At 33.9% G+C, this 24,219-nt stretch overlaps 3 protein-coding genes across 3 annotated transcripts in view; 1 reads left to right on the plus strand and 2 right to left on the minus strand.

Annotated features, from left to right (window-relative positions):
* The window catches only part of LOC134842670 (vesicle transport through interaction with t-SNAREs homolog 1B-like), a 543,554-nt gene that overhangs the window by 97,317 nt on the left and 422,018 nt on the right, over positions 1–24,219 (minus strand). The window lies entirely within an intron of this gene.
* Positions 1–24,219, minus strand: part of LOC134842672 (mitochondrial import inner membrane translocase subunit Tim10 B-like) — a 532,474-nt gene that overhangs the window by 86,241 nt on the left and 422,014 nt on the right. The gene's annotated exons all lie outside the window — the stretch shown is intronic.
* LOC134842453 (uncharacterized) lies at positions 17,345–23,448 on the plus strand. Its single transcript, XM_063858797.1, has 5 exons — positions 17,345–17,647; positions 19,106–19,284; positions 19,730–19,920; positions 22,691–22,761; positions 23,133–23,448. Exons 2-5 carry the CDS (start codon positions 19,107–19,109, stop codon positions 23,338–23,340), a joined length of 648 nt encoding a protein of 215 aa, XP_063714867.1. The 5' UTR covers positions 17,345–17,647; position 19,106; the 3' UTR covers positions 23,341–23,448.

Raw genomic sequence — 24,219 nt, forward strand, 5'->3', positions numbered from 1 at the left:
GATCAGCGACGGTACTAAATGATGCTCATATCCAGATATTTCACAAAAAAGGTCAAAAATATTTTGAAAATCTGCTAACTCTTTGAGACTTTTTTAGGTCAACGACCGTACTAAATGATGCCCACATCCAAAAACTTAGTAAGCGAGATTTAATCCGTCTTAGAAATCGTTCTAAATTGGTTCAAGGAAGCCTATATGCCATAATTGATTTGTTAATAGGCGCAAAATCTATCATCACTTTAATATGACCTGTGGGGGGATGCTTTTACATAAAATCTCAAATTTTTTCAAAAAAAATTTTTTATTTTTTTTCTTACTTTGAAATTTTTCATCTTATTAATGCTCCATAGACCTTTAAAGGCAGTCGGCACTTTCAGGGCTTCGCCTTGATACGAGCAGTCTTGTTTGCTTTTTTGTTCCGATTTTCGATACGAAAGTAACGGAATATTTGTGCTCGGGGTGGGTTTTTTTTTCTTCAGACAAATTTCGACTTTTTAACTAGCCGTTTTTGACGCAATTTTTTTTTATATCATTCGAAAACAATTTGAAAAGATATTTCACCTGTGATCATTTTTCGTAAAGTTATGGGGGGTTTAAAGATTGCCATTCTGGCCAATTTGGGACAATTAACGCGCGATAAATTTCGCGCTACTAACGCGTAAGCGAGATTTAATCCGTCTTAGAAATCGTTCTAAATTGGTTCAAGGAAGCCTATATGCCATAATTGATTTGTTAATAGGCGCAAAATCTATCATCACTTTGTACTTAATATGACCTGTGGGGGGATGCTTTTACATAAAATCTCAAATTTTTTCAAAAAAAAAATTTTATTTTTTTTCTTACTTTGAAATTTTTCATCTTATTAATGCTCCATAGATCTTTAAAGGCAGTCGGCACTTTCAGGGCTTTGCCCTGATACGAGCAGTCTTGTTTGCTCTTTTGTTCCGACTTTCGATACGAAAGTAACGGAATATTTGTGCTCGGGGTGGGTTTTTTTTTCTTCAGACAAATTTCGACTTTTTAACTAGCCGTTTTTGACGCAATTTTTTTTATCATTCGAAAGCTATTTGAATAGATATTTCACCTGTGATCATTTTTCGTAATATTATGGGTGTTTAAAGATTGCCATTCTGGCCAATTTGGGACAATTAACGCGCGATAAATTTCGCGCTATTAACGCGTAAGCGAGATTTAATCCGTCTTAGAAATCGTTCTAAATTGGTTCAAGGAAGCCTATATGCCATAATTGATTTGTTAATAGGCGCAAAATCTATCATCACTTTGTACTTAATATGACCTGTGGGGGGATGCTTTTACATAAAATCTCAAATTTTTTCAAAAAAAAAATTTTATTTTTTTTCTTACTTTGAAATTTTTCATCTTATTAATGCTCCATAGACCTTTAAAGGCAGTCGGCACTTTCAGGGCTTCGCCCTGATACGAGCAGTCTTGTTTGCTTTTTTGTTCCGACTTTCGATACGAAAGTAACGGAATATTTGTGCTCGGGCTGGGTTTTTTTTTTCTTCAGACAAATTTCGACTTTTTAACTAGCAATTTTTGACGGAACTTTTTTATATCATTCGCAAGGTATTGTTGTCTTGAGCTCAAATTGAAAAGATATTTTACCTGTGATCATTTTTTGTAAAGTTATGGGGGTTTAAAAATTGCCATTTCGGCCAATTTGGCACAATTAACGCGTGACATATTTCGCGCTATTAACGCGTAAGCGGATAGTTAATCCGTCTTAGAAATCGTTCCAAATTGGTTAAAAGAAGCTTATTCGCCACAATTGGTTTGTTACAAGGAGCAAAATTCATCCTTTTGTACTTGGTGTGGCGTAAGGGGGATGATTTTCTTTTAAAAATTTCAAATTTTAGAAATTTTTTTTTTCATTTTGTTTTTTCCTAAATTTAATTTTTTAATGTTATTACTGCTCCATAAACCTTAAAAGGCAGTTGGAACATTCAGGGCTTCGCACTGATACGAGCAGTCTTGTTTATCTTTTGCGCTGATTGTTCGAATATTTGGAGAAAAAAGCACACAAAATAGGCTCGTAATTTTTTGGACCAGTTTTGGAGACTATTGAGTGATGGTTTTGATTATAGGTTGATGCATTCACGTACCCGCGCGAAAAAAAAACGAAAAAAGGATAAGTGTCGTCAGATTAAAATTTTTAATTGAACTCAACACTTTTAAATTTATGTGTTCTTGGAAAAACAGTTTGACCACATAATGAACCAAAAATCGCAATTGGCAATCAGCCACAAGCGACAATTGGTAGCCTTTCAAGAAGCGACAATTAGTTGCATAGCAATTTGCTATACAAGCTGTATAAGTAATTCTTAAAAAACCAATTTAGCAATGCACAGTTATTAACTGGCCGTGCTTTAGCTGCTGTAGGGTTTGAAATGGAAAGTTTAAGTCATGAACCCAGATTAGGTTGGTTTGCGGCAAATTGTCGTTTTTCTAATGCAAAAATTTGTCGTTTTTGCAAAAGTCGTGAGCAAAGTTAATTACAATTGAAGCATAGGTCAAGTATAATTGAAAAATAGGTCAAGCACAGTCAAAACATGAATATGTCAAGCTCAGTCGACACATAGATTAAGCCAGTCGAATCATAGATATCGAACAGTTGAAATATAAAACAAGCACAGTCGAAAAATATGTCGAGCACTGTAAAAACATGAAAAAGTATAGGTTGAACACTGAAACAGTAAAAGTATAGGTTGAGCTCAGTCGAAACGGGTATCGGGTACAGTCGAAGCATAAGTTGGGCACAATTTGAATTCTGAAATGAGCGGCGGATTAATACAGCTCTGAAATCATTACCACTAGCCATGCCTAAGTGGGTGTGGGGTTTGATATGAAATGTTTATAGAAGTTTCAAGAACTGAATCTTGATTAAGCTGGTGTTCGTTTTTGTATGTGCGTCGAAATGCTGCTCGCGGCCTATTGTCGCCTGCAACAAACGTCGTCATGCCTTCTAAATGGTACAGGTCTTTCTTTTTACTTTTTCCTGCTTCCATAATACCTTATTTTACGCTGTTTTTAATGGATATACAAGGTTGTGGGCACTAGTTTAATTGTTTGGTTCTTCAAAAATGCTAACAAGACTGCTCGTATCAGGGCAAAGCCCTGAATGTTCCAATTCTTTTCTAGTTTTTATGGAGCAGTAAAAACATTAAAAAATTCAATAGAATAAAATATAATGAAGTTTTTTTTTCTAAAATTTAAAATTTTTAATGAAAATCATCCCCCACACGCCATAGAAATTACAAAAGGATAGATTTCGATCCTTGTAACAAATCAGTTATGGCAAATAAGCTTCTTTCAACCAATTTGCAACGATTTTAATATGGATTAAATCTCCGCTTACGCGTTAATAGCGCGATATATATCGCGCGTTAATTGTTCAAATTGGCCAAAAAGGAAATATTTAAACCCCCATAACTTTACAAAAAATTATCATAGGTGAAATATATTTTAAAATCTGAGCTCAGGACAACAATACTTTTTGAAAATTATTTAAAACTTTTGTCAAAAATGGCTAGTTAAAAAGTCCAAATTTGTCTGAAAAAACCCTCCCCGAGCACAAATATTCCGTTACTTCCGAAGTAGCTGAACTGTTTGAAGCGTGTTTTGATGTGTACGCAAGCTTATAACGCACATGCAAAATTCAATTATTGTTCCAACTTTCTAGACGAAATTAATAGAATATTTGTGCTCAGGGTGGGTTTTTTCTTCAGACATGTAATTATGTACAAAAAATTAGCTTAATTTCCGTTTATCTTAAAACTTGGGCGCGCTTCATTCTCCACGAGCGAGGGAAAACTTGCATACATCAATTTTTTTTAATTTTGCCGGTTTTGGGTGATGGTTTTCAACAGCTATAAAAACATTATCGAATTAATAATTTAGAAAGTGTGAAGAAAACCAGCTCATAGTCTTGTCCAGGAAGTCCAGGGAAAAATCTGCAAGTCTTTGGCATGGTTTTTTGGTCAGGCCTGGTTCCATGGATAAGAAAACTTTTTTTTTTGTGTTGCAAGATAATAGTTGATTTGAAACCTCTGATGACTCGCAAAATATGTCTCACTTTTATAGATAGGTGAACCAAGAAATTTAATGGAAAAAAATTTTTACCTTGTCAATAGTTGATACAATTTTTCATATGACTCCTAAAGTTAACCTAGCTGAAAAATCTACTATTTCAATACTTTTCTCTAAGATACTTTTCAATACTTTTCTTCTCAGAAAAAAAAAACAAAAAAAACGAGGGTTGAACACGCTTAAGGGTCTAAAACCTCTCAACAATGATGTTAATTACTTTTTTGCACTTTTTTCAAAACGATTACGGAATGAAACTACCAATCTAACTGAGGCCTACCATAGCCCTGCAAAACAAGACTGTGTGGCTGTGGCTATATTGACGCTTGAAGGGGAAACAAAATTGATTGACAATATTGGTTGAGTACCAATCATGGGAAAGCGAAGCAACGAAAAGACTCGAAGCAACGAAAAGGCGAAGCGAGGAAAAGGCGGGGGACGGTCTTTTTCTCGGTGCCGGGTTTAGAATTTTAACCCCCGTAACCCTTCCGTAGCTTATTGTACTAATTTATTATATAATTGTTTTGGGATGAACTTCAGTGCCAATATGTTTTTAAAGTTTTAAAACTGCGTAAAATATTTGCTTATAAATGAAGGAAGAAGACCCGGAATCTGAAAATATGTGCGCTAGTGAAACCTATAAAGCTTTCAAAATTTTTGGCCTGTCTTTTTGAAACTTCGTCTACATCGCAGAAAAACTTGCCAAATTAGAGTTTATTAGCCCTGAAAATCAATTTTGTCGACCTGAAAACGGACCGAAAATTTTAAGAATCTGAAATTTAAGATCCGCGATCGTCTCAAATGAAACCCATATCATTCTGCGATGTAGACAAAAACGGACAATGTTCGACCTGAAAACGGACCGAAACTTTTAAAAATCTGAAATTTAAGATCCTCGATCGTTTCAAATGAAACCCATATCCTGAATTTTAACAAAAAGTAGACTTTTTGAAATCTGCGAACCGACTCACATACTAAAGGATTCCCATGGCTGAAAAAATCACAAAAGTGTCGACAAAATTTTGCAAAATTGCCAATCTTTCGAAAAGGTTCTAGATATCTGCAAATCGGATTCACGTACTAAATGTTGCCCATATCCAGAAAACAAAAACACAAGGGTCAACAAAAAATTGCAAACTTGCCAATCCTTTGAATCCTTTGAAAGTGTTCGAGATCAGCGACGGTACTAAATGATGCTCATATCCAGATATTTCACAAAAAAGGTCAAAAATAGTTTGAAAATCTGCTAACTCTTTGAGACTTTTTTAGGTCAACGACCGTACTAAATGATGCCCACATCCAAAAACTTTTGACAATACATGTTTTCAAAGATGAACTTTTTCCTCCACTTTTTGGGCGTAAATTTAAATTAAAGATGCTAGAAATTGTGGTTTGGCTTTGAAGGCAACAAAAAATTCTCCAGCGTTGTCTGATTATTGTTCCGATTTTCGATACGAAAGTAACGGAATATTTGTGCTCGGGGTGGGTTTTTTTTTCTTCAGACAAATTTCGACTTTTTAACTAGCCGTTTTTGACGAATTTTTTTTTATATCATTCGAAAGCAATTTGAAAAGATATTTCACCTGTGATCATTTTTCGTAAAAATATGGGGGTTTAAAGATTGCCATTCTGGCCAATTTGGGACAATTAACGCGCGATAAATTTCGCGCTATTAACGCGTAAGCGAGATTTAATCCGTCTTAGAAATTGTTCCAAATTGGTTAAAAGAAGCTTATTTGCCACAATTGGTTTGTTACAAGGAGCAAAATTCATCCTTTTGTACTTGGTATGGCGTAAGGGGGATGATTTTTATTTAAAAATTTCAAATTTTAGAAAAAAAATTTTTTCATTTTATTTTTTCCTAAATTTAATTTTTTAATGTTATTACTGCTCCATAAACCTTAAAAGGCAGTCGGAACATTCAGGGCTTCGCAATGATACGAGCAGTCTTGTTTATCTTTTGCGCTGATTGTTCGAATATTTGGAGAAAAAAGCACACAAAACTGGCTCGTAATTTTTTGGACCAGTTTTGGAGACTATTGAGTGATGGTTTTGATTATAGGTTGATGCATTCACGTACCCGCGCGAAAAAAAAACGAAAAAAGGATAAGTGTCGTCAGATTAAAATTTTTACTTGAACTCAACACTTTTAAATTTATGTGTTCTTGGAAAAACAGTTTGACCACATAATGAACCATTAGAAAATATGGTAAAAAACACTCCTTTGCGCGTGGAGGAACAGGCGCGCCTAAACTTTGAGATGAACTAAAAAAAGCAAATTTTTGCTTTTTTTAGTTCATCTCAAAGTTTAGGCGCGCCTGTTCCTCCACGCGCAAAGGAGTGTTTTTTTACCATATTTTCTAATGCTCCTAACAATTTTGGGTTGATGAATTTCACACTGCCCCTGACAAGTAGAGCCCACGAACAATATTGAATAGCTATTTCAAGCAGTTTTGTTAAAAAAAACCAGCGCTGACCACTTAGATTTATCCAGAAGAAGTCCAGGGCAACATCTGCAGGTTTTTGTCATGGTTTTGTTTTGGCCCTGTTCTAGCTCTATGGATAAATAATTCTAGAAAATCATTGATCAAAAATTTATAAAGCGAAATGAAAATTCATTTAAAACTTAATTAGTCGCAAAATTAATCTAGTTAGAAAATCTACTCATACTTTTTTCCTTTTTCTAAGGTCCGCTTTCTTCCTGTCTACGCACTAAAATATATACCGGTGAATTGGGAAAGAGCTATTGGCGTCTAAACTTTTTTGTTTTTTAGTCAATAAAAGAAAATCTGAAGAGTATCTCGTATTCAGAATTTACATCAGGTTTTTTCAAATTATTTTTCTTTAACAACTTTAAGAAGTTTTTTCATGACAGCTCAAATTGATCCATCTTCGAAAAATTTCTCAGAAAAAAAATGAAACAAAAACACCGTGGGTTGAACTCAGTTAACGGTCTAATGTTTTTCAACAAATTATATTTGTTGATATTTGCTTATCTTTTTCACAATGAATGCTGCATGAAATCAAAAGCATGGTCGCATCGCAATTGGCAATCAGCCACAAGCGACAATTGGTAGCCTTTCAAGAAGCGACAATTAGTTGCATAGCAATTTGCTATACAAGCTGTATAAGTAATTCTTAAAAAACCAACTTAGCAATGCACAGTTATTAACTGGCCGTGCTTTAGCTGCTGTAGGGTTTGATATGGAAAGTTTAAGTCATGAACCCAGATTAGGTTGGTTTGCGGCAAATTGTCGTTTTTCTAATGCAAAAATTTGTCGTTTTTGCAAAAGTCGTAAGCAAAGTTAATTACAATTGAAGCATAGGTCAAGTATAATTGAAAAATGGGTCAAGCACAGTCAAAACATGAATATGTCAAGCTCAGTCGACACATAGATTAAACCAGTCGAATCATAGATATCGAACAGTTGAAATAAAAAACAAGCACAGTCGAAAAATATGTCGAGCACTGTAAAAACATGAAAAAGTATAGGTTGAACACTGAAACAGTAAAAGTATAGGTTGAGCTCAGTCGAAACGGGTATCGGGTACAGTCGAAGCATAAGTTGGGCACAATTTGAATTCTGAAATGAGCGGCGGATTAATACAGCTCTGAAATCATTACCACTAGCCATGCCTAAGTGGGTGTGGGGTTTGATATGAAATGTTTATAGAAGTTTCAAGAACTGAATCTTGATTAAGCTGGTGTTCGTTTTGGTATGTGCGACGAAATGCTGCTCGCGGCCTATTGTCGCCTGCAACAAACGTCGTCATGCCTTCTAAATGGTACAGGTCTTTCTTTTTACTTTTTCCTGCTTCCATAATACCTTATTTTACGCTGTTTTTAATGGATATACAAGGTTGTGGGCACTAGTTTAATTGTTTGGTTCTTCAAAAATGCTAACAAGACTGCTCGTATCAGGGCAAAGCCCTGAATGTTCCAATTCTTTTCTAGTTTTTATGGAGCAGTAAAAACATTAAAAAATTCAATAGAATAAAATATAATGAAGTTTTTTTTTCTAAAATTTAAAATTTTTAATGAAAATCATCCCCCACACGCCATAGAAATTACAAAAGGATAGATTTCGATCCTTGTAACAAATCAGTTATGGCAAATAAGTTTCTTTCTACCAAGTTGGAACAATTTATAAGACGGATTAAATCTGCGCTTACACGTTAATAGCGCGAAATATATCGCGCGTTAATTGTCACAAATTGGCCAAAATGGCAATCTTTAAACACCCATAATTTCACAGGTGAAATATATTTTTTAAATTAAGCTCAGGACAACAAAATCTTTTGAATGATGAAAAAAATTCCGTCAAAATTGGCTAGTTAACAAGTCGAAATTTGTCTGAAGAAAAAAAAACCACTTCGTGCACAAATATTCCGTTACTTTCGTATCGAAAGTCGCAACAATAATTTTCGTCCGATGGAGTATTTTTTCCTTTTTGTAATATCTGAGAGGATCTTTGATTTCTGGTCTAGCCGCTGCAATCCACCAACACAATTTTGGAACTAAACATTCATGCGCTCCACAAAATAAATTTGTAGAAGCAAGTAATTAAGTATGGTTCGGGTGCTGATAGTAAATTGAGTAATTTTTTAATGAAAAGTCTTGAACCTGAGCTTCCCCAATTAATAAATGATTTATTTTCTGTCTCGGGCTGGTCTGATGAATAGATTAGTTTTCCAATTAAAATTTTTGCATGGTGCATCACTTATTTCTATACATATTTTTTTGTGGTATCTTTTTTTTCAAAAGATTGATAAAGTCAATCAAAGAAAGCAATTAAAAAGTAAGACTGATTGCATCGGCGCAAAGTTTTGAATGTTTGAACTGCCCTCTAATATCTGTCAAAAGCTTTTCGAATATAAATTATTTTAAATGAAATAATTGACTTTTTTAAAAAATGATGATTTTGCGTCTCAATTTTATGCCCACTCACACTCTATTCAGTTCAAAGCAGTATTTTGTGTCTGTTAATGTATTTTAAAATCCAAATTGCTTGACTTAGTTCAGTTAAAAAATGATTTGGTTAATCGCTTTTTTAGGAAGAAATGTTTTGTGCGTTATTGTTCCGACTTTTGATACGAAAGTAACGGAATATTTGTGCTCTGGGTGGGTTTTTTTCTTCACACAAATTTCGACTTTTTAACTAGCCTTTTTTGACGGAGTTTTTTTTCTTTATCATTCAAAAAGTATTGTTATCCTGAGCTTAAATTTGAAAAGATATTTCACTTGTGATTATTTTTTGTAATTTTAAGCATCAACATTTTTCAAATTCTATCAAAAAAAGTCGAAGTTTGTAAAAAAAGTCCAAATTTGTAAGATAAAAAAGCACCCCGAAAATTGCTTTCTGAAACTAACAATTCATTTGTATTTTTGATGCTGGTTAACTGTAGTTTGGTAGAAAGATAAAAATTCATTTTCTGGAGAAACTCATCTTTAATAAATCTAGAGACAAATATCATATTAGTGAGACAAATTGCTGTTTTGCTTTTAGAAATAAAATGTGAAATATAATGAATTCCCAGCGATCATTTTTTGTAAGAACATGGTTTGAAAATTGACACGTTGTCCCGATTGAGATAATGCGCAATGTATTTTTCCCAATGAAAGCGTTAGCGGCCAATAAAGTTATTCGAAATTGAACTGAGTCATAAAGTTGGGTTAAAGTTGTTAGTTGCCAGAAGAAAATAAAATCATTTTATGGTTCACATAATATATGGGGGCATGAAGCTAGGAATTGGTTTTCTAATTTAACTAGGATTTTTTGAATGTTTTTAACCTAAGCCTTTTCATCGTCATTAATGAGCAAAAACGAGCCAAAGTCTTTTTAAAAGTTTTATTTGCAGTTTATCGCATCTCTCTGGTTCACTGCAACTCTCTTCGACCGACTCTTGTTGATTTTTTTAATTGATTTTTTTCTCAGTTGAAACGTTATCCTGATTTATTTTAAGTTTCAACTGTTTAAAGTCATCTGAGTTAATATTTATCACCAGTACTTAATTAAATGCAGTTTTCGAATTGATAGAACTACACATATGCACATAAAAGCAGTGTTCAGAAACACTACGCCATATAGTTTGTATCTAGGCGCTTGAATGAATTTCTGGTAATACTCCACAGAATAAAACATAACTCTAATAGTCGGACGCTTACTCCGAGATGATCCTTCAGAACTTTTCCCCTTCTGTATAATCGAAACTAGCCAATCACGGTCGCGTTTCTTCAAACTCTTCAAGTTTCGTATATTTTCCTCGTTCAAATCTTTGAAATAGTTTCGTAAACCTTTCAAGTTTTCGTTTGTCACTGGAACCGGAATGCATAGTTTGCAATCGAAGAAAACTTGTCGGTTCCGGAAGTCAATAGCCAACATCATGATCATAATGCAAAATAGGGTAAACATGCAATAAAATGATATAAATTGAGTGACAAATTGTTTTGAAGCTGCGGCGGCAATTAAGAACAACACGGGAAGCAATGTGAACAACCAACCAAGACAGTTGTTGAAAAAGTTCTCCCATTGAGACATTTTCATTCCAAAATGAAACTTGCCAGTATTACCAAATCCGCCTAATGGAGTTGTTTTGTGCATTCGTGGCATTGTTTGAGCAATTTGAGGATAGTTTTTGATATTATGTTCACGAAGATTTTCATAATTCATGAGTGAAAAGTTAAGTCGGTTTAGGAAGCCGACAATTTCACGACTGTAGGAACTTACATCGAAAAGTGCGACGACTTTTTCGACTGTGTAAACCGATTCCATGCTAAATGTGTCGGTCATCGTTACGTCATCGGAAATTTCCGATCCCCAATCCGATCCACCCATTGTTTTAAGATATTGAGCTCTTACTTGTGTGTAATGATTTCGATTTGACCCCCTCCCAATAGGATGAGCTTGGAGTAAAGGGGGTGGTCGATTTGATTTGTACTTATTTTGAGGAATGACTTTGATGGAAAGTTGAGGATCATTGCTAGTAGAAACTCTGGGGGTTGTTTTCTTACCTGAGTTTGAATTTTGCTTGGCAGAACTATTTGTTGCTATTATGCCATTTACTGAACCGAGCTTGGTGTTAATAAAGGAAGTCTCACGGCTTTTGGTTTTTGGAACCGAGGTAATTGGACTGTCAGCCATTTTTGAACGACTAATTTATTGCTGACAATCAAGTTCCAAGAAGCATTCACAGAAACAGATTCTGGATAAAGATGAAAAATGCAGATGGTATGCTCTAGTCATGGGAAAATGTTACTTTATTTGATCATAATGGTTATTTATTGGTGCACTGAAAATAGAGATCCAGTTTCACTCTTTGCATAAATTAGAATTCAATTCTAACAGGATTCGAATTATGTATTCTGTTCGTCAGTAAAGGTGGGATTATTTAGAACTGTTTCTCAGAGTTGATTTTAGAGATAGCTATATGAATGATAAGCGAGTGAGGTCAAGTCACCCATCAATCTGTAGCAACTCATCTTCACAGAACTTTTGCAGTATTATTTGAGAATACCATAACCAGTTTCACAAGAGCAGGAGCTTAGACCTCTCCTTAGTTTATCTTCCCACGATCAGCCCATACTTAATATCGGACCACACAAAATAATCAGACCATATATTAACCTAAGAAAAACCATGCAGACTGATTGAAGACTTTTTATACTCGAAAAAAATCTTAACGTTTTGCAGAAAAACTTCGGACAAATTTTAATCAATTTTTATAGAAATTAGATTGTAGATCCGCCGCTAGAGACTTCAATCTCGATTTGCATCTAGTTTTTACTAAAAAAAACTCCCCAAATTGAGACTTTACCTATTTTTTTCTTGCGAGCTGAAAGTTTTTTGTTGATCTGAATTTCGAAAATAACTGAGGCGCGGATCTAGGATTTCTCACAGAATGCGGATTTTCAAAAAGTTTTCAAAATTTTGGTTCAACAAATTGATATTCCGAGCTCTCTCAAGGCCTTTTACGGAACCTAATTCAAAAAACTTTCTGCGCCACAGGCACTTTTATTAGAAAATGGGTCAAAAACGACAATTTTTTGGCACTTTTTGGGAATTTTTAAGAAAAAAAATTGGAATGGCGCCACCACTCAAATTAAGAACTCATTGGCCGTGAATTTTTCAGAAAAATTGTTGTAATCTATTTGGGAAATTAGGAGGTCGGCCGGCCAAAAATGGATGTCGAAACTACTACCAAAACAGTCACTTTTTTATGCCTACTTTATAATGGTTCTCCACGCGTAAGCGCAAACAAGACTGCTCGTGTATCAGGGCAAAGCCCTGAATGTTCCGACTATCCCTTAATTCATATCAAATAGTTTTTGGTAAAGGAAAATATTGAAAACCTATAAATTTTGGACAGTATCAAAGTGTAAAATTTTGAGCCGTACGAAATTAATACGACCAATTAGCTAGCCTCAATTCAATTTGGAACGATTTTGTTGTGCGGGATAATTCGCCGCGCATAAATAGTTCGCGTTAAACTAACATCAATATGAATAAATTCTTCACAGTCTGCTTAATTTAGTCCAAAACATGGCCAATTTGGTAAACTTCAAACCCCAAGAATTTTCCAAAAAAAAATCGGTTGGTAAACTATCTTCTTACATTTGAACACAGGAATCTAATATCTTCGATGGAATATAAAAATTTTTTGTTGAAAACTATTTTTTTGATCGGCAAAAATTGACCGAATAAAAAAAATTACAACGAGCATAAGTATTCCATTTTCTTCGAAAGTCGGAACAATTATTTATGCTAACAAAAAGAGCGTTATTACAATAACAAAATCATGAAAATCCTACTGCCCTTAGAGTATCTTCAGCAAATTGAGGAAAAGTTACAAAATTAATTAAAAACAGTAGAAAGGTTTAAAACCTTTCTGTTCCGACTTTCGTAACAAAAGTAACAGAATATTTTTGTGCTCCGGGTGGGTTTTCTTTTTCAGACAAATTTTGACTTTTTAACTAGCCAGTTTTGACCGATTTTTTAAAATATCAGTTGAAAAGTATTATTGTGAGCTTGAATTTGAAAAGATATTTCACCTTTAATTTTTTTGTAAAGTAATGGGGGTCATTTTGGCCAATTTGGGACAATTAACGCGCAATATATTTCGCGCTATTAACGCGTGAGCGGATATTTAATCTGTCTTTAGAATTAATCCAATTGGTTAAAAGAAGCTTAATTGTCATAATTGATTTATTAAAAGGAGCAATATCTATCTTTTTGTAGCTTATATGGCGTGTGGGGGATGATTTTCACAAAAAATTTCAAAATTTAGAAAAAAAATTCATTTTATTTTATTACATTTAATTTTTTAATGTTATTACTGCTCCATAGACATTAAAAGGCTGTCGGAACAATCAGGGCTTCGCCCTGATACGAGCAGTCTTGTTCCTTTTTGTTGTTAAATCTACTCGTGCACGTAAAATCAAGTAGAAATTGTTTCAAGTCCTTTCTAATAACCATCTATTGTTTCAAGTTCCCAAGAAAGTGAATGAGTTTTTACGCTTGAGATGTTTTTTGTAACCAGACTCATTTCAACATTTGGATTTATTTTTTAAACGAGTTTTTTGTATAACTTCGGCAAAACATCAACGTCTTGAGCTTAAGTTTAGAATATGACCTTTCACATGTGAATCTCCTTCATGAAAACACGGGGTAAAAACTTTGAGCTTATAACACCTCGTCATCACTGCGGCGCGGTAATCGTTTTTTGTTAGCGCTGCTTCCCACTTTAATGAAATTAAAGTTAAGTCTAAGCCAATTAAAGTACCCTAATTTGTCCAAATAACATTTTAGTTGGAGCCTAGGAAATTAGACGATAAGCAAATTAGACGGATGCTACAAAAACGAAATTAGACGAATTTTGTTTTACAGATCTGGCATTTTAGACGTCGCTGCTATGAAAAGGAAAGGGCCAACAAAATTTTTCTTAAAAATCAAGTTTCACATCATAAACATAAAATGACATCCCCTATCGAAACAATTAATTTGAATGAACATAAAATGTCAAATCTGAATATTACAGAAGAGTTTTGAATTGAAAAATTATGCATAATGGACATGTAATGTTTACGTTCATTTTTTAAAAATTTCGGCAAATAACGCCTATTTTTTTCCAATAAATGTCCAAACTGATAATATTTTCCTCAGAAATGTTTTTCAATCGCTGGTTTTTGGCATTGAGCAAACGCCACTTTTTTCTGTGGAGGTGGAGGTTCACCTTTCAAACTTTTTGAGTATACTTTTTTTGTGATTTTTTCCTGTTTTTTCAACTGTTTCACTACTACCCATAAAGATGGGTGGTTTATTCCAATTTTTCTGTCCCAGGAAGCATGCCATGATTCGCAGGCGTTTGCTGTTTGGAGATTTGTGGTCTATCATAAACGTTTCACATAAAAAGTCCAGTTTTTTGGACAATTTTTTTTCGACATAATTGACCAAATATTCGATTTTTGGGAAAAAAATTTTCAGTCTTGGGTATAAACTAGATTGTTCTAAATTGTCAAAATTTGAAATCGCATGGTTGATTTCGAAAATTTTGCGACAAAGTAACTGAAACGGACGATTATTTTTGTAGGCAATAATAAGACCAAAACTTTGAGTTTTTTGAAAAACTGCTTGAGTGTAATGAAAATAACAACCCAAATGATCGACTTGTGGCATCAATTTTTTCACTGCGGCGATGAAACCAGTCTCGTAATCGGATATAATAAAACTTGGTTCAAAATTTTTCAACAAAAAAATTTGACATTTTCGTCAATTTTTTCTAACAAGTTTTGGTAAGCTTCCTCTGCTTACTCCACAGAATATTTTATAAACTTGACGAAATGGTTTTGGTGCAGTCTTGAAAGTTCCGTCACACAAATTTTTTGGCTTTTTTGCAAAAATTGCTGCTTTTTTAGCGAACAAAAAATCACTAATCCAACATCTTGATATAACACAAAATCTTGATTGTCGCTCGTTCTATTCCACATGCCTACTATTTTCACATTCTGTAATCTTCTCGGAATTTTGAGCAAAATTTGGTATTTTATTTTTTTTTAGTAGCCTGCTGCTAATTTTGTGATGATCCGATGGATTTTCGATTTCCCAATTCAGTTTAACTTGCTCGTCGTAAATCATTTTCACCGGTTTTGTCCGATCATTTTGGATTTTGGTCAGAATTTTTTGGCGAAATTGTTTTTCGTCGTTGTACATAAGGTCGGTTTTGTTACTATGGTCGCCTGATTTTCGAATACTTTTTGTAAATTCTAAATTTATCTTTGATCTTCCGAAGCAATTGGAGATAACACAGCGATAGTTACAACCAAATTTGGTTCTGCTATTTTTTAAAAATCTACAATCTTCATCGGTAATAAGATTTTGTTCACCTCGATATTTTGAAACTTTGCATTTTTGGCTACCGAAATTTAACTGTCAGTAAACAATATTGTTTTTTGCAGTTTGTCTGCAATAATTTTAATCTCTCTCACTTTCGTCTATTTTCTCACAATTGCAGTTTTAAAAACTCGTCTAATTTGGTTCTAAGTGCCTCCATCTAATTTGCTTACCTTCTAAGTTCTCAAACCCCGTTTAATTTGAAGAAAAAGAAATCTTTCGTTAAATGGGTGAAAATTGAAAATTTTCTCAATGATTGTCAAAATTTTAAACCTAAATTCACTTCAATTAACCTGGCCTGCATTCGGAAAAATCAGGGCTACGTTTTTTCCGATCAATTCAGTTTGAATTGATTTGTTTCGCGGTAAATGCACCGTTTTAAAATATAAATGATAAGAAGCTTCTCCCAGATTGCCAATTTTGAAACCCTAATTACTTATCAAGACTGCTCGTATCAGGACAAAGCCCTGGATGTTCCGACTGCCTTTTAAGGTCTATAGAGCAGTAGTAACATAAATATCATTAACATATTAAATGTAATCAGCTAAAATGAAAAAAAAAATTTACTAAATTTTGAAATTTTTTCGTTGAAAATCATCCATCACACGCCATATCTATCAAACAAAAATAAATTAACGTATACAATGTTTTAGAGAATATACCCTCTTAAAGTTTGTTGGGCTACGTAAGCGGCTCACTTTGATATAATTATGTCTGTGATCGACTGGGTATTTTTGGCGTAATTTTTGATTAAATAAGAAAAACCAAAATGACCCATTTTCGTGGTAAAAATTTGGGCCCGAAATTTGCAAACACAAATTACACCATCTTAATGCTGCTAAAATTTTAAGCATTAAGCAAGCTTTGTTTTCATAGGTTTTCACTTAAACTCAAGCCAGTTTGAGAAAAACGCGTTTTAAAGTTCAAGTTGAACGCGTTTTGTCCGGTTAATTTACATCAGCACTGTATCTTTTCAAATTTAAGCTCGGGACAACAATAACTTTTGAATGATATATAAAAAATTCCGTCAAAAATGGCTAGTTAAAAAGTCGAACTTTGGCTGAAGAAAAAAAACCCACTCCGAGCACAAATATTCCGTTATTTTCGTATCGAAAGTCGGAACAACAACACATGGCTGCTGTTCTTAAGATGATTTTAAGAAATTCGTTAATTGATTTCGAAATTGATTTAAATAATAGAAACACATAAAATGAACTATTTATGGACTGTCAAAATCATATTGTAAGATTTAACGTTGGAGTCGTATAAAAATGCAAATTTACCAATTACTCTGCCTCATTTCAATATGAAACCGTTTCGAGTGCCAAATAATTCTGCATGAACACAGAGTGGAGTGGGGCTTCATGATCCTTCAAAAAGCGGTTAAGATTGTACAAAACATGACAAAACTAGCAGTTTTCAAGCCCCTGCAACTTACCCGAAAGTTAATTCTGGTAATATATCTGTTGCCATGTGAACTGGTGGAGTTATTATTTAATAGAGCAAGACTTAGAGAGGGTGAGCGAGACTTCCGTCAGCCAACACATTGCAAAATTTAAGTGTTTTCCTCTTCTTCATTTTTATCGTCCTTTGTATACTACTCCAGGAAATGGCGAAAAATGAACTGAAGTTTAAATCAAGACTTTCATTCAGCCATATCAAGAAATAACGTTGCTTAATTTCGAAAAATAGCTTTACTTTGATGTTACATCAATTTGAACTCAAAACTCTCCGTCTAGCAAACTACCAATACAGGAGTGCCACGTCTCAAGGCCATTTGGCTTCTGATTTATAGATAGCGATAAGCAAAAGCAATTTGACTCTTCCAGGTCAATTAAGTTCATTCAAAATTTACTAAGGGCTTAACTTCGCTCATTCAGAATAACAATGATTCGAAGTCTAATCTAAGAATTTCTGACATTTCTGAGTCAAGAAAACCGTTTGTCAAACAATCCTTTTATAGGTTTTTCCAGTTTGAGAATAACACGCCATCACGCCATCTGATTATCAATTCGAGGACAACGATAAGAAATTTAAATCTTCCCCATAAGACCCAGCTGCTCATTCAAAACTGACTTCGCCTTTCGAGTAGTTGCACCACATTTGACCAATCATCGAGTTTACTTCATTTATTGCTCACAAAAATTTAAAATCAGGTAATTTTTGCTTTTGCAAGTTGGATGTCTAAATAGATCAGCATTCTCAAATTTTTGCAACATTTGTGATTAAAAATCAAATGGCTGCGAAAGCTTTTCTAAGAAAATTTGGAGCTAGTTTCCACTTGTTGGGCTCAGGAGTGGCTTCATCATGGGCGTTTAGAAATATAAAGTCGCCCACCTTGTTTTTTGAAGAGCATCCGTGCTCTTTTGACAGAAAGCGCCTTGAAAGTAATCTTTTGCATTTTTCTACCAGAAACAGAAATATTATGATTTGGTTTTCATCGACATTACAGGTCAGACAAGTCAAAGTTAACATTGATCTACGCTCCTGGGTTAACAAAAATATTTTCTCAAACTGATCTCTGGATTTAAACCAATGGACCCCGGTCAAGATTACGTTCAATATTTGAGCGTTTTGCGCGTTTTTTTGAGACCATTTATGCTATTTTTTTTTTCAGATCATTTAGAAAAAATGTTCAATTCTAATAAACAACCGCTAAGACTGCTCAAAGTTTGAGCTATTTGAAAAATTTCTCCTGAGATGTCTTATTTGATGCAGGTCAAAGACAACCACCAGCCTAAGAAAAATCTAAGCTTCATACCTAAGCAAGCACAATTGCTAAAATCATGCTAAAATGCAAAGCTTTAATATTCTGGGGCCACAAAAACTGTCAATTCTGGCTACGTTTCTTACAAAAAAATTAAACCGCTAAACCGTTCAAATTTGTTTTCGAAATTTTTGACTCGAGGGTAAAATTAAAATAGCTGACTGCTTTGCATCTAACCCAATCTTTAAAAAACGCTTTGAAAACAATATACATTGCAAAAACAAAAAACAAAAAAATTACTTATTTCTAGGTTAAAAATCATCTTCGAGGTGTAAACGTTTCGAAATAGTTTTGGAAAGTCACCAAATATTTACAGATCAATGATTAGCAATCAATCAATAGCACCTCGAAAACTAAAAATTTCCGATAGCTTATTGATTTGGACACCGATGAACACGTTTTTTCTACGGTCACAAAATAATTTGCTTGGGTCGAACAGTCGAAAACTTTTTTAGTTGGTCGAGTCAATGGAAACAAAAAATTTGGTTCGATTTTTTCGACACATCGGTTATTATCAATTCAAACATCGTCAACAAATTTTAATTTACTATGTTCGCTCAAAACAAAGACCGCAATTTCCCGCAATTTAAAACACTTTTACTTCTATCGAATCAGTCGATTAAGATTAACTAATATCTAGTCATTTTTGGAGTAATTGCGCAAAACTCCTCGAGCCAAAAACTGAAGTGATTGGAAAATGATAATTGATAAATGATAATGTGTTTGGCTAAAATGTTTTCAGCAAATGAAACATTCGAACCTGCGCGAACAATTAAACAAAGCGTTTTTTTGTTTTATACAAAACCAACAACTTTCCAAGATTAATCAAGCCTTTCTTTATGACTAGAATGACCGATATAAATTGGGGCTGGAAGAATGAGCTGTACAGTGCCAAATCACCACGGGAAGAACTGGCTTATTACGAGAAGACAGCCAAAGACTATGAGTTTGAGTTCAGGGGGATGCTGAAGTACTGTGGGCCTGAGATGTGCATGCAGACTTTACTTGACTGCGAAACACAATTGGGTGAGAATAATTTCCATGTCTTTAATTGTTTGATGCAAAAAAGGGAGTGGTTTATGTAAAAGTGGGAGCGGCGGTGAAGTGGTTAAGTCTCCACCTATCAATCAAAAAGTCGAATGTTCGAGGCCCACCATGATCCGTGCTCGTTTTTTGAAGGTGAGGCGACAGTACCCAGCCCAGAAAATAACCAGTAACACTGCTTGTAGTTCTTAAGCAAGGGCAGAACAGCGGCGATTCACCGTGATGAGCTGTACAGCTCGTATGTTGGTCCTTTCCCTCGTGGATAAATGGTCTTAAATAATGATAAAAAAGATTCGTTTAACGTTTTAAACGCAATATAATAAGGAAAGTGTAACAGTTTGGTATTGTGCAGCTTACAACCATTTTGTGTGGATATAATTTTTGTCTGGTTTTCGTTTATTGTACTTTACCTTTCATACGTTTCAAGAGTTCGTGGTGCCTCGAAACTGCAGAGTTTTGGACGTCGGAGCAGGCACAGGACTGAGTGGAGAAGCTTTAATGAGAGAAGGCTTCATCGGAAAAATCGACGCACTTGAACCATCAGACAATATGTTTTCACTGGCACAGGCAAAAGGAATCTATTCACATCGTTATAATGACCTCATTTTCCCAGATACGGTTAGTACAAACAATAAATATGCAAAAATTTATAATTTAGGATCCAGAAAATTGAAGAATAACCTTCGAAACTTCAAAATTTAAGGAAAAAAATATCCGATATTATCTAAAATTCTACATATAAAGTATTTATTGTATTTAAAAGAGCATTGACATCCTGAAACTATGCAAACGTTTGCAACGCTATTTTAGGAAGAAACTATCAACAAAACGGCTCGTATCAGGACAAAGTCCTGAGTTTTTTTTAGCCTTGCCTTAGTGTCTAATGTAGATTTTGGCAGAAAATGTTAATATCTTCAAAAATAGATCAACCTTTCGTTATCCATCTCTCCAGACAATTTTTATTTCAAACTGAGAAATCATGCGTTATTGGAAACTATTTTTGATCTTTTAGTTTGACTCTAATCAAGTTGGCGGAATTTTTTAGACCGAGCGTTAGCATAATTTTGAAAATACTGCACTAATGAGTAACCCCTAACTAGTAGCCTTCGCACCCTCATTATTTATGACAAATAATCAAGAACGATCATTTTTTTGAGATTAGAGCCTAGGGCATGAATATCTTTCAAACTGTATTAAATTCAGGAAAAGCTTGCTAGATAGAAAAAACGAATGAAGAAAAAACTACCCGAGCACAAGTTTTCTGCCTTTTTCTCCGAAGCTTGGAATGCGGTGTAGAAAAATTAATGTCATTTAAATGTAGTATTTGTAGTTATCTCAAAAATCAGGTTTTAGCAAAAGCTTCCTATTTCTGAGGCCAAAAACAGTTCAATTTGACTAAAAAAGTTAACAAAAATATATAATTTTGACTTCACAGAGAAATGGATTAGGTTTTTGGATGATTTATGGGAGCTTTGAAATGAATACTTCCAAAAAAGAAAAAAAGAAACATTCTTGAACACTGAGCTGGCTTCAATGAAAAATAATCATTTAAACATATTTTTTGCTTGGAGCATTTTTAATTGTTTGATTATTTTTCAAAAGCATAAATTCAAATTGGTTGAATCGAATTTCACCGTAATCTTTTATGAAACAAAGCCTAAGTAGTGAAATGATTTTGCCTCAAGAGGCAAGGGACTTGATAAAACTTTCACGGAAAGGTAATTAGCGTAAGCTAAAAATATTCGGAAAAAAATCCGTTTTATTGTAGTTTTGACTAAGTGAACAAATTCGAAAATTATACGCTTCTATTTATATTATGAATTTATGCGATTGATATTCTTGAGACCTATAAATACGCAAAATAGGCGCTTCCCGCATGACACCAGCGCTTAGATTTTAAAAAATAACAAGACTGCTTGTATCAGGGCGAAGCCCTGAATGTTCCGACTGCCTTTTAAGGTTTATGGAGCAGTAATAACATTAAAAAATTCAATGAAATAAAACAAAATGGAAAAAAAAAATTTCTAAAATTTGAAATTTTTTATAAAAATCATCCCCCCACACGCCATAAAAAGTACAAAAGGATAGAGTTCGCTCCTTGTAACAAACTAATTATGGCAAATAGGCTTCTTCTAACCAATTTGAAACGATTTCTACGTTGGATTAACTCTCCGCTTACGCGTTAATAACGCCAAATATATCGCGCGTTAATTGTCCCAAATTGGCCAAAATGGCAATCTTTAAACCCCCGTAACTTTACGAAAACTGATCACAGGTAAAATATCTTTTCAAATTCGAGCTCAGGACAACAATACCTTTCGAATGATATAAAAAAATTCCGTCAAAAATGGCTAGTTAAAAAGTCGAAATTTGTCTGAAGAAAACAAACCCACCCCGAGCACAAATATTCCGTTACTTTCGTATCGAAAGTCGGAACAACAAGACTGCTCGTATCAGGGCGAAGCCCTGAATGTTCCGACTGCCTTTTAAGGTTTATGGAGCAGCAATAATAACATTTACAAAATTAAAGGAAATTAAAAAAAATGAAATTTTTTTTTTCTAAAATTTAAAATTTTTTATGAAAATCATCCCCCCACACGTCATATAAAGTACAAAAAGATAGATTTCGTTCCTTGTAACAAATCAATTATGACAAATAAGCTTCGTTCAACCGATTTGGAACGATTTATAAGACTGATTAAACCTCCGCTTACGCGTTAATAGCGCGATTTATATCGCGCGATAATTGTCCCAAATTGGTCAAAATGGCCAAAATGGCAATCTTTAGACCCTCATAACTTTACGAAAAATGATCACAGGTGAAATACTTTTTCAATTTTAAGCTCAGGACAACAATACCTTTTGAATGATATAAAAAAATTCCGTCAAAAATGGCTAGTTAAAAAGTCGAAGTTTGTCTGAAGAAAAAAAAACCCACCCCGAGCACAAATATTCCGTTACTTTCGTATCGAAAGTCGGAACAATAATTTAGCCACTCAGAATTGAGTATAAAGTAAATCGGGAAAGTAATCAAAATTGAATCAAGCGAGGAAAGTAAAATCAGCATTAGCAAAATTCGAAGCTATCAAAATTCAACTAAAACCAGGCCATTGCACCAATTACAAAAAATATTGCGCCATCAAAACAATTTCTTTCATATCTGCTATGAATGTCAAAAACATTAAATTGTTCACAAATTTTTTTTGTCATTAGCGTTCATTTCATGGTTTATCTTCAACGAACCTACCTTTTTAAAAAAACATTTCTGTATCTAGTTGTCTAAAAACATGAAACTGCAATCAAAAATACTAGGCAAATTGTTCTCAATCATCATTCTAACCTGTTCAAAAACGATCGACAAATTACCACTGATTGTTTTTTGTTTCAGGAGACATCGGTTCCATCATGTTCTTATGATTTAGTAATCTCAATTGGAGTATTCAACACGCGCTCAACCACGTTAGCAAAAACGATGTTTCATTTGCCTAGCTTTTAAACTGATCAAATGAACAGTAAAATTTTTTTCTAGAGTAGATTTCCTTGATATGTATTCGAACTTTTTTCTGCATAACTTGTTGACTGAAACATTTTCCAAGATGACTCAATGGTCAAAAAATAAATTGAAAAAAATCTCAATTTTCATGAAAAAGATTTTGATTCATTTTAAATTCAATTCTCAAAAATCTGCACTGAAAAACTCTATATCAAATCCGTCTTGATCTAATTAAATAAACAATAGTATTCTGTTACAAAATTTGTCTGGTGCGAATCGCTGCGTTGAAAAGTGATTTGCATAATTTTTTAGCTCACACATTTTTCTACGTTTTCAGAAGTGACTGCCTTTGGGAAGTTGTCAGAATGGCAAAGCATGGCGGATACCTGTCTATATACTTCAATAAATTACACTGGGATCAAGGCTGCTTCAAAGAACGACTGATAGAACTAGTGGCGGCGAAACAAATTCAAATTCTATCGCTCGAGTATAAACCATACTACGAGGAAAATGAGGCGGTATCGTTTGTACTGAAAAAATTGTGAAAAAAAAACTTTACGATAAGAACAATGAACTTTTATTGTAAGATTTTGAATGATTTTGTTTGTATAAAACCTGATTTCAAATGAATAAAATAATTGTTGATGAATGAAATGAGATAAGTTCAGTTAAGTGCTTTGAGACCTGTTTTTTGGTGGCATTTTCAAGATCTCGAAATTACGCATTAGAGCAAGCTAATCAGTAGTCTTTCAACGTTAGTACACCAATGTTCCTAACTGACAACCGTAGACTAGATCATACCGATCTGAGTCGCCTTCATTCATAGGTTCAAAACTAATCAAGGCTAGACTTGGTGGAAGCGTGATAAATAAAAGCATTATCATCAAAGATTGCGCCATAAAAAATGAAATCATTTCAAAAAGTCTACTGATGTGCTAGAAAAAACTTTTATAAGAATTAGATCTCCTGACAGATATATTTCATAATCGATGAGTGGACGTATCTTAAAAGTATCACAAAGATAGTGAATAATTAAAAAATAAATGGAATAATTAGATTAAATAATATTTTTATTTAAAAAAAATTGAAAGAAAACAGAGCATTCAATTTTTTTGCTGCATACTGAATTTGGCCGGTAACTTATTTCCGAAAACATGTCTGATTTCATAACCTGCAATAAATTTTGAAGCGGATAATCAGAAAACTAGAACATTAAATTTTTGTGCTGAAACCAATTTCAATTGAGGATTATCTCAGCACAAATTTAATCTCTGTTATCTGATTTGAGTCGGAACTAAATTTCAAAGATTTTGCATACAACACAGTGTGCGGGTGTTTTTTTTTGTTCGGACCATTAGAAAAATGTGGGGAACTTTGCATCCGGACGTGTTTGTTGAAATGGGTCGAGTGATATATCAAGTTAA

The sequence above is a fragment of the Symsagittifera roscoffensis genome, chromosome 3 (assembly GCF_963678635.1).
Source record: "Symsagittifera roscoffensis chromosome 3, txSymRosc1.1, whole genome shotgun sequence".
NCBI lineage: Eukaryota > Metazoa > Xenacoelomorpha > Acoela > Convolutidae > Symsagittifera > Symsagittifera roscoffensis.

Bases quoted from the DNA above. Each gene is read 5' to 3' on its own strand.
- LOC134842453 (XM_063858797.1), top strand. From the start codon at position 19,107: ATGACCGATATAAATTGGGGCTGGAAGAATGAGCTGTACAGTGCCAAA. The intron at 19,921-22,690 runs GTTAGTACAAAC...TTTTTGTTTCAG, and splicing joins ACCTCATTTTCCCAGATACG to GAGACATCGGTTCCATCATG. The intron at 22,762-23,132 runs GTTAGCAAAAAC...CTACGTTTTCAG, and splicing joins TTCAACACGCGCTCAACCAC to AAGTGACTGCCTTTGGGAAG.